This window comes from Chiloscyllium punctatum, chromosome 2, assembly GCF_047496795.1.
Source record: "Chiloscyllium punctatum isolate Juve2018m chromosome 2, sChiPun1.3, whole genome shotgun sequence".
Lineage (NCBI taxonomy): Eukaryota > Metazoa > Chordata > Chondrichthyes > Orectolobiformes > Hemiscylliidae > Chiloscyllium > Chiloscyllium punctatum.
Window position 1 is genome coordinate 21848200 of NC_092740.1, and position 10780 is coordinate 21858979.

At 39.6% G+C, this 10780-nt stretch overlaps 1 protein-coding gene across 2 annotated transcripts; it reads right to left on the reverse strand.

Annotated features, from left to right (window-relative positions):
* Window positions 1-740: 740 nt before the first annotated feature.
* Window positions 741-6287, reverse strand: hand2 (heart and neural crest derivatives expressed 2). 2 transcript variants are annotated; one of them, XM_072594565.1, is made up of 3 exons: window positions 6118-6287; window positions 2624-3213; window positions 741-1496 (listed from the first exon to the last, which is right to left on the reverse strand). In XM_072594565.1, exons 2-3 carry the CDS (start codon window positions 3161-3163, stop codon window positions 1398-1400), a joined length of 639 nt encoding a protein of 212 aa, XP_072450666.1. In that variant the 5' UTR covers window positions 3164-3213; window positions 6118-6287; the 3' UTR covers window positions 741-1397. The 2 variants fall into 2 exon arrangements, with proteins under 2 accessions (XP_072450666.1, XP_072450665.1); XM_072594564.1 differs by lacking the exon at window positions 6118-6287 and adding an exon at window positions 3409-3812.
* Between the last annotated feature and the right edge of the window lie 4493 nt (window positions 6288-10780).

A 10780-nucleotide genomic window follows, 5' to 3' on the forward strand; every position in this document is an offset into this window, starting at 1 on the left:
CCTCAAACACAGATGGAACCCAGTGCAAGCAAACAATCGCATTTGACTGAGCAATGCTAAGCATTCCGCATCCCCCGCTCCTCGTAAAAGTTCAAGTAAAAATATTTTTATATATGGAGGCTTAATGTTTTGGTTGGGCCCAGACAACAGATTTCTCAATCTTTAAATCCTATCTGACTCGGCTGGCTTGCCGGTCGCCTGTTCTAATAAGACCAATTTCCAAATAAATTCTCCATTAGTCCCATAGTCCTACACTTTATCAACATTGACTTTATTTTCAAAGGGAAAATAGGCTAAAATCCTATAGGGATTGTGCACGTTAATTAGAAAACATTTTTTTATTTGGAGGGAGTTTAAAAATCCTGTTGGGATCAGTTCACGTTCCTCAGACAAGAACGCTTACTCAGCGCCGGAGAATGTTTGGAAACCTTTACAAATCTGCTGTAATTAATGTGTTGGATGTCTGCCATTTGCGATTTAAAGTACCCCAAAACAAATTGTAATTCCAGCAAAGTCACACACAGACACACATTAAACCTTGCAATTCGCGGCTCTCCTTCACGAAAAAAGCAAATATCTTAACTTGGGCTCAATTTTCTCCGGTATATTCAACGAAGCCATTTGTCTTTTTATATGTCCTCCCTCACCACCCTTTGAATTGATGTTAGAATCTAACCTGAATTTAATCTGTTTACGTCAGTAGACTGAGTCGAAATGATGCAAATGTATAACCCTAGGTATTTTTGTTAAAAAAGGTGTTTTTCTTTATTGACAATAATTACAACGTTTACATCTCGAATATTAATCTCCACTTGTTGAACGGAAGTGCACAAGTCAAACAATTACTGGGAAATTATGGAATGAAATACTGTCTGACCACAACACAATGCTATATACTGCACACTAATATGAGCAAACTGCACTTTGGCACTGCTACTCTTCGTTCCAATATAACGTCAGGGGTGGGAAAAACCTTGAATATTTATATCCAACAAAGATGTACAAGGCACTCCCAAAGATACACTTCACATACATAATTCTTTATCAAGATTGTGTGTGTCTGTGCGTGCTATATTTTTCAACACTTTAAAAAAAAGGCAAAACCATTCACATCTACTATGAAACAATACAGCCCCTTACCCACTCGGCTTTTCTGATCCGAATGTGAAATGTTTTCTCCCCCATCCACCGAGCCGTTCTCTCCCGCTCTCTCTGGATTGGGATAAATTGCACATAAATAAAAGAGTTGATTCGGATCAACAGAGAGCTCCTGTCGACGTGCGAAAGTTTGGGCGACGGGGCTGGTTTTCCGCTTCTTTTGGGGTGGGGTGGTGGGGAAGAAACAACCTCTGCAAAGTCTCGTCTACCCCCATCTTCCAAAGTTCACGTTCAAACTTTCACTGTTTGAGCTCCAGAGCCCAGACGTGTTGTGGCCAGCCGGTTCTTCCTTTAGTCTTTTTGTCACTGCTGCTGACTGTATTCTTCAGAACCTCATTCTGTCAAATCCCAGCAAAGCAAAATTATTTACGATTCGACCATCAGCCCCGTTGCAATTATTATATATGCCCCGTTGTAATTACTATATATGTAAAAAAAAACAAATACCCCAGAAACGCGTTTGCTAGCATGACTCGTTCACAAAACTTCATTATATTTTTAAAAAGTGGCTACATCAAAGACAGTGCTGTTGCGGTTGGGTGATTTGAACCATTTCTAAGGCACAATCTTTGAATTTTAGCTCACGTTTCTCCTGGTACACAACGGTTTGATGCCCCGATTGAGACGTGCGTACAATTTTTTCTGTCTCGCTCTCTCTCAGATAATATGTGTTTTTTCAGAAAACATTTCCACGTTTAGCCTGTGACCTTCGTAGTTGCACCATATTCTTGAATGAGTTCGGCCCAGGTTATTAGCAGGAACTTGTTTCTTTTGAAAATTAACATGCATTGAGGGAAGGGGAAGAGTTATTGCAAAGAGTGTATCAGGCTGGAGAAACTGAGATATTCTCTGCTAAACATTAAACTGCTTAAACGCGGACTGAGTTAAAGTGGGGATCACGGAGTGGGGTGGGTGGGGACGAATATTCAAATGTCAAATCTTAATATTCAGGATTTTGCCCAAACATTTGGTTCTAGCCTGAGAAAGAAAAAAACAAATACAAAGTAAGGACTGAAGTTCTGGAAATTACAGTACCGAGATATAACTTGCTACCAGTTTTGTTTTGCTGATTATCTGGAAGAATTAACACCATTATACTGCAGTCTTTGGAGGACAATGCTCTAACTTTAGAGCAAAGTCCAATAACTGTAATTATTTCCTCCGGGTCTCTCGTCTGAAACAAAAACACCCCAAAATTCCGCTAGGTTCTACACGTACCATTAACCCTCGTTACAATTATCCTGAGCGCGCCTTTTTTGTAATTAAGTTCACCAAGTTAATAAAACTGAAGTAATGTTAAAAAAATCAAGAGTTTTCGATTAGAATTATTGGGAAAAAATGTGGGAGAAAGAAAGTTTTTTTTGAATGCAATGCAACTTTAACCTGAGATGTGGAAGGCCTTTTAAGAGAAAAAAAGGGCTCTGCAAAAAAAAATAAATAAAAGTGCAGAGTGAATCGTGCTTACCAGTTCCCGCTTCCTTTTCTCCTCCTTTACATCCACCTTCTTGATTTCCGCTTTGAAGGCCTCTGTCTCCCCATTCTGGTCATCTTTAGCCAAGAGGTCCATGAGGTAGGCAATGTAGCTGGTGGCCAAGCGCAGGGTCTTGATCTTGGAGAGTTTGGTATCGGCCGGCACGTTGGGGATACACTCGCGGAGCTCGGCGAAGGCGCTGTTGATGCTCTGAGTCCTGCGCCTCTCCTTGCGGTTGGCCGTTCCTCTGCGCTTGGTCGGCCGCCCTCCCACCACAGCCGCCGCAGCCGCCGCCGCCGAGACACCCCCGTACGTCGAGTGGTCGAGCCCCGCGCCGCCGTTGGCGTACTCGGGGCTATAGGACGGCGCCATTGTGTAGTCGGGGGGAGACATCTCGGCGTGACTGATGAGCCAGCCGTGGAAGTACGGGCTCTCTTCGTGACAGCGACTCGCGGCTGCAGCGGCGGCCGCAGCGGCGAAAGGATAACCATCGTGTACCACCGGATGATGAGGGAACCCTCCAACTAAACTCATCTTCCGCGTGTAAGGCGACTTCCCCCAGTCCTTTCTCCTTCTCTCTCCCTCTGCACAATTTGATGGAAAACAATTGTGGGAAAGACACGCACACAGACACACACACACATAGACAAGTGTGTAAAATATTTTGCAAGTATCTCTTTAGATATTTCACCTTTTTTTGTTTTGTTTTGTTTTTTTCGGCAAACAAGTTGCAAGTGAAGGATGCTTTAGGCTTTTAAATATCGCGGTGCTTTACTTACAGTCAACTTCCTCCATTGTGCAGCTTCTCTCCGGCTGGTTTGCTTGGCATTAAATAACTGTCACTTTGGAGGGGGAAAATAAAGTCTTCTTTTGACCAAAGCAAAAATAGTGATGGGCACCAGTACCAAGAACCATCAAGATATGCACAGCGCACAAAAGTAAAGCAAGCAACAAAAAGTTTCCTCTTCAAATGGATTTGGGGGAAAAAAATGGTTCAGCCTTGGTCTCTGTCTCTCTCACACACATAAGCAGAAGCACAGACGAGAGAGAGAGAGAGGGAAAAAAAGATCCCCTAAAAATGATCATTAATCGTGCTCCAATATCTTCAGGATCTAGTCAGGACGAAGCTGACGAACAGCAGGATTCTCCGATCTCCATGTACAGCTACATCTTTAGAGCAGCCTGGGTTAATATATGTCGTCAGAGAGCTCAGTGACCAATGGAAATGCAAAGGGGGAGGATCCCAATCCCAGCATTAAAACTTCTCCTGCCTGTTTACCTTTCTAATTGCTCAGGCTCACTTTTGGATTGGCTTGCGATTTCTTTAGCATCATGAAATTAACAATGTGTAAAAAAAATCTCGTAAACAGAGATTGTTCGTATCCATCTTGAGAGATGTGCTCCTGGAACGATCGTTAAAAGATATATATATATATATATATATAAATAAAAGTTGAAGCCATCAATACAATGCTTGGCGATACAACAAAACCCTGAAAGCAATATTAATGTGGCGACGCTCTAGGGTAAACCTAGATACTTTACCATCTCGAACCTCTTTTCCGCCCAGTCACTGTATTTGTTAAAAGCAGAATAAAATCAGTTAAACAAACATACAAGTGTCCTGTTGCAAATGCTGAGGGTTCTGGTGGTAGGGCCTGATCGAATTCAACACAACACAAGTGACTGACCTGATGGAAGGAAGAGTACCGTTTAAAGAGGGGCATTTCACAACTGAGGAAGCACACGTTAAGGACAAAATCTCACGTCCTTCACTCAGAGCAATAAATACTGTGATGGTAGAAATAAGGATTTATTTTGTCTGAAAGGACAGCAAATAAGATTTTTCCTGGGGTTTATTTCAAACCAGGAAGCTGAACTAGACCTACAGTTTATCCTAAAAATTATTGCGTAGAAACAAAACTAACCAGAGTTAGATTAAGAAATGAATATTGGAGCAACAGACCTTGACAGTAAAATGTTTTCAATCTGAATACAAAATACCTATTATGGAATAAATGCAAACCTCTGCAGAGCAGAGGATTCTGTCTCTGATTTTTCCTAATCTAATTTAAACGAGAGCAACACATTGACTGGAATCATGGAAAAGGCATCGTGCAGAAAGATGAGAGAAGTTTGGAGAGTTCAGAGAGAGCGATCTAAAGGCTTCTTGCTTTATACCTGATGATTGTAATGTAGATTGGAAGTATCAGTTTATGTGGGCACTCCATCCGCTTATTACGAGTGACAAAATAAGACGGGGGGTGGGGGGGGGGGGGTGGTGGGGGGAAGAGGGCGAGCTCCTTTCAATCGTTTTGTTTCTGTGACAACAGTAAATAAAAATAAACTTGACAGCGCCTTGAAGTTTCCAGTGAGATTGAGTCAGGCTAACGTGAAACTTTGCATAACATTGTCACACAGATTTTAATCATGCCCTTTAGCAGATACCTAAATTTCTACAAGGAATCGTCAGTTTAAATCACCAAGTTGCACTGATCAGCACTCGAGTGTCAAAAGCTGGTCCAACAAAGTAAGTGCTTGATCTTCTTTTCGCCTCTTTATTATAATCTTCATCTCAATTATCAGTAAATCTTGATCGCAAGGGACTGTTTGCCGTTTTCTTGGACGATTTTGTTCCCTTTCCCAAGCAAGGACAATTCACATAAACACTAAGCAACTGTGCAAGTGTCTCTTTCTAAAGCTGTATCTTGCACACTTGCTTTTCAAAAAAAAATCTACGTAGCTTTGAAAATAAAACATTCACCGCTTGCTAAACAAATGAAGTTTGCTTTCCATCTCATGCATTTCAATACAAAGTCTTTATTGAATAGTTTCCATAAGTGCAAGTAAATCCTCCTGGTGGTTTGACGCTTGTTTTGTTATACAAGGTAGCAAAGAGGAAGCAACTGAATAATATGAAATATATTTCAGTTGAATGAGAATGAACACAAGAGTGGAACGCCACTTTCAGCCTTGCGTAGGGCGTGGGCTATCAAATCAAACGGAATGATCCATTTACAAAAGAAACAAAGCAATTGTATGATTAAGTGCGTATTATTTTTTTAAAAGCCAATTATACTATCCCCAATCGTTCTGCAATCCCTCTACAATGTTTGGATTTGCAGTAAGCACATATCCTGCCAAGCACACTGCTCTGAATTAAATATTTTTGGTTGCATCGTATGTGGCAAACGGGCAGCGCGTGCAAAAATATCATGCAACAATTACTCTACACAGAAAATATACCCACTGCAAATTACGCAGGACTATGGTCATGCAGGTATAATAGAATGACCCAATTGTTCGTGCAATTCTTATGGTTAATAAAAAACCCCTAAATATACCTTTGACTAAACAAGCTGAGGTAATACCAATTTTGCTTTTGAGCATACATTTCCTCTCACTAGAAACACTTGAGCCCCAAAAGATATAATCCCGGATACATTCGAATGCACAAATGAATAAATTAAAAATAAAATCTGTAATACCTCTGTGACTGCATTTGTACTAACGTGTCCTTTCAGTGAGCCACATTGGTACCATTTTCCAGCTCACACAATTTACACGCAATCTCACCATTTAACTCGTGCTAAAAGATTTCACTGGGAAAAAAATAATCGCAATTGAACTGGCCAACAACGAATTGAAGGAAATGGTCAATTGAGAAGGGAAGCGGGGAATCGAATGACTGTGAATAAATCTGTACTGGGCTAGACAATGTCCTTGCGGGGGTGCAACCTGGATCAGATCAATATGGGCAAAGACGAGGGGCAGGCGTGGGTTTAAACATGACTGGACCATCCACATACGGCGACAGTCACAGTCATTTACATTTTGCAGTTTTACGGTGGAGAAAAAAAAATGAAAATACGTCTATGACAAATAAAAACCACATAAATTCAAATTGCATCTTCCCAGAATTGGAATAATTAAAAATACGTGGACAGTCTAGAGAAGAAATTCTGCGTCTACTACCAGCAAGATATATGTTGAATATAATATTTATAGAAATGCGTGGCAAAAATTAACGGATCCTGCTTCTGTATATAATACTATTAAACAGTTAATGGCGAGAGAATGAAGACACTATAAAAAGCTCAAAAGTGCATCCAATGAGGAAACATTGAATTTGTTTGTTAGGATTGATACACACAAAATGAGGTTGTGCACAGGACCATGAGAAATACTTTCATTTCAGATATCGTTTCTGGCTAGATACATTATCTCCAATTTATGTTTGTAAAATATTTTGTCGCAATGTCAAACTTATATGTATATGCTGCCTGCATATATATGAAAGAAGAAGGCCATTTAACGCAGTTAAGTACATCCATTCTAATTATTATTTAGTTAACGCGATAATTGAAAGTTCGACCCGTTTGGGTCAATGTCACAAACAAGCCATTCAACATTTTAGAAAAAAAGACTCGATTCCATTCCAAAAATCCAGACGAGAGAAAGTCTGCTCTGAGTACAGTTCAGCTGAAAAACGTGGTCCATTTGCTCCTTTTTTTGTTCTCTCTTCTTCATCAATTCTAAACAGATTTTGGACGAGGGTGTGGGTCAAATCCACACCCACATTTACAAAAGTCTAGGTGTGTGGAACGTAGCCGTAGAGAGATCTATGTACCGAAGTCTGTTTAGTGAGTGAAAATTTGTTAGGCGAGGAAAAACAGCAGGGCCTGTCTCTGTGTTGTGGGTGCATTCTTTATTGCTTCATATCTTGGCACGAGGAACTTACAGGAAAGGTGATAGTTCATATCCCAATTGCTTCTTGTATCGTTTAATTAACCGTGTTCTTATTTTTTTATAAAATAGGAACGATTAGAGAGCAAATATCGAGCAGATTTGAGCAAAGTCGACACGACAGCGATCTGCCTTTGTTGGCCCCACTAACATACAGGCTACAAGTAACTGGCCCTTTAAAAGATGACAGGTATTTGCCAGTCTGTGAACGATTTGAGATGTGCTGCCACCTCTTCTCGAGCGGTGGCGCAGTTCGATGCCAGGAGATTGCAAGCAAAATGCAGACAGGACAATATTAATTGCACTGCATCGTCCGATTGCTGGCTCCCTCTTCTATTAAATCCTCACATCTCGACAGTATTTTAACGTTATGCGCTGTCTAATAACATATAAAAATGGTCACATTATCCTTTTTTAAAAAAAAATGGTCATTGCTGGACAAATATTCTCTCGATTAGTGCAAAATAGTTAAACCACCGGCGAAAGATGTGCAGATACATCCCTGAGAAAGGAAAGGAACAATTTTCTTGCGGATATAGCCGCCTGATTGTGGTTATAGAAACGAGTGCAGTGAAAAAAACACAAATCCTAAATATGTATTGGCTATTCTTATTCTTTTATTATAAAATATTCTGCATACGATGAAAACATGAATATATTTCTTCAGCTGGGAAGGAACTATACATTGCAAAATTGGTCATAATTCATATTCAGGGTCGCAGTTTTCTATTTTAAACCAACTTGCATTCGAGCATGCATCCAATCGTTTAGAATTCGCATTATCACAAATAACACCGTCTTTCGAAGTGCATTCGACACGAGTTTGGTTTTCCATGCTTAACTTCTATATAAAAAGAAAACTGTCAACATTGTGAAAGCAGAACAGGGTCGAAAATCACAATATATTTGCATATGCCATTGCTTTGACAGATGGACAATATCCAGTGAAGCTGAAATTAGTTTGACTTGTAGCAAACCTGCTTTTCTGCATACGTTGCTTTGCACATTTCTCAAACAATTGGACAGGAATCTGCTGAATATGTAAATACGAGTGAAATGTGAGTGGATATACTGATATGTTAACAATACCCCGAACTAAATGATATACCCGAAAATCTAAATCATAGTCTTTGCAGAGGATTTTTATAAACCAACGCAAATATATTCGTATACACGCGTGCACATACATGCAGACACAAATACACAAAACGCATTTATATGCACACGCACATATACGCGTATATATACATATATACGCGTATAATATACATGCACACATACATATATGTAAACGCAAAATACTGTGGATATGCATACAAGGCTAGTGAAACAATATCTGTCTAAATATGGCTTGAAACAAGTCAGTTAGTAAATGCACAAGCACACAACTTAATCAAAAGCAACACATTTACCCAAAAATAAGGACGACCCAAAGTAAGGTTTATTAGCTTTTCCTTTTTTTTTACAAAATAATGGATATACATGTAATCCGTTTATTCAAGCTGAAGTTTCATTGCAGCAATCTGCTTATAACTCCCCAAACAGCAAGAAGTGTCCGTGAAATCATGTTCAGTTGACGAATTTGCTTGGTAAATTGAAAGGAGGTCGTTGGAAAGGCTCTGCATCAATTCAGATGCGATCTCTTCCATGCAATGAACTATGTTTTTAATTTTTTTAAGAAAAACAGACTCATATATTGACCATCAACTGCGCCCAGTTTATTTTTATTCAAATCTGCGGTAGTTGGTTTCAAGAATAAAAAAAGAGAAACGTTTGTTGTTTAAAGCTTATCTTTAACAACGATTAAACTTTCCAATCACTGCCCCGATTTTGCATCTCCTTGTTTGTACTTTCAGATCAGATTGTAGCCTCTGTATCATGCTGATTCTACAGTGTTAAAATGTTCTTCCTTTTTAACCTTCCATCCCATCCTTCTGCCATGGTAGTTACCACGAATGATCTCTCCGCTGCCCCCAACCCCCACGCCCCCACCCACTACCTCCCATCCCCATGTTCGCCCCCCACCCCCCCCCTCAAAGGCAGTCTCCGGACAGGCTGAGACTCCAGGTAATTACGTGTAATCAGCGCGAAGGGTCACTTGGCCATTCTCTTATTACACACTCTTGTAGCTTTCTCTGATGTGCTTTCAAACTTTATTTTGCACAAACAAATAGAGAAAGGCAAGATATGGCTAGCCAGATTTTCTGTAACAAAAGTGAATATTTTTAGCATAAAACCCAAACACTTAAACCAGAACGCAGAGAAAAACAAATAACCTTGTTATTCACTCGAATAGAAGGAGGAACGTTTAAATGTGTCACAGAAACATAATCCTTAAATAATTCAGGAATTTAATGAAAAAGGTCTTGCACTGGAATGTGCCAAGCGAAAAACAAAAGTTCCCAAATCAGAGTCATTTTTGGTAACAACAACATGTTCGCATTATTCATTGCTGTGTACCATACAGTATTGGTGGTTTATGCTCACCATAAATGAGAGCAGGGAGACGAATTTCAAATTGCAAGCCGATTGCTGAGTTGGCAGTTTTGTTGATTTGCTATTTCACCCAAACTTATTGATACCCCGCGTGTGTGTGTTTTTGTTGAAATTGATTTGTGAGTTACACCCCGGGTTGTGAAACTATCAGACTCATTTTGCAGGCTAACCTTACGCGATGCTTGTTTCCGACCAAGCTTCTTAATTTGCCTAAGCAGAATGTGCAAGCATAGGTTCAAGCTAAAAAGCACATTAACATTAACTGTGGCAATAAGATCCACAAAATTGCACATGAACAATTAGCCATCAAGTCTGGAGACTGGAGTGGCTGTGGGAAAGGTCTAAACAAATTTCCGAAAAGGGACTTTGAAAAACGGATCATTTGTATGCCCACATCTTTGTTCAAAACTTTATGTTTACATAAATGCATTTTCAACAGATATTATTTAATCAAAGGTGCGATCATATCTACAGATATATAAACATTAAAATGCTTATAATCATAGGTCTAATGATATATAAACATTACCGAAGCTTACATCGCATTTTCACACAATTACTACTGCCTTTATAGATTGAAAGTATTAGTTGCTTATCTGATAGATAAGATTAGGTACTTAATATGAGCCCAAACGTTTTAATATTGAAATGAAACATCACTGAGCTCTAAGAATGGACAACACCAACAATAATGTAAAAGCGGCCGAGCAAAGTTCCATGTGGAAATACATTGCTGCAGTCTATTAAAGGCATCAGGGATTGCAGAGGCTAAATGGAAATGATTAATTTGCAACTTCTGTTTCCATGCTCTAAAAGATCAACGCCCCTTTGCCTGTCAAGAAGCTATTGGCAAATGCATCGAGATGTCTTTAATTCTGGCAGATACCACAGAAAATAGAGAATGAAATG

Coding starts and splice junctions, on each gene's coding strand:
- hand2 (XM_072594565.1), bottom strand. CDS start 3,163: ATGAGTTTAGTTGGAGGGTTCCCTCATCATCCGGTGGTACACGATGGT. Junction 1,497..2,623: donor AGAAAAGGAAGCGGGAACTG/GTAAGCACGATT, acceptor GGGATTTGACAG/AATGAGGTTCTGAAGAATAC.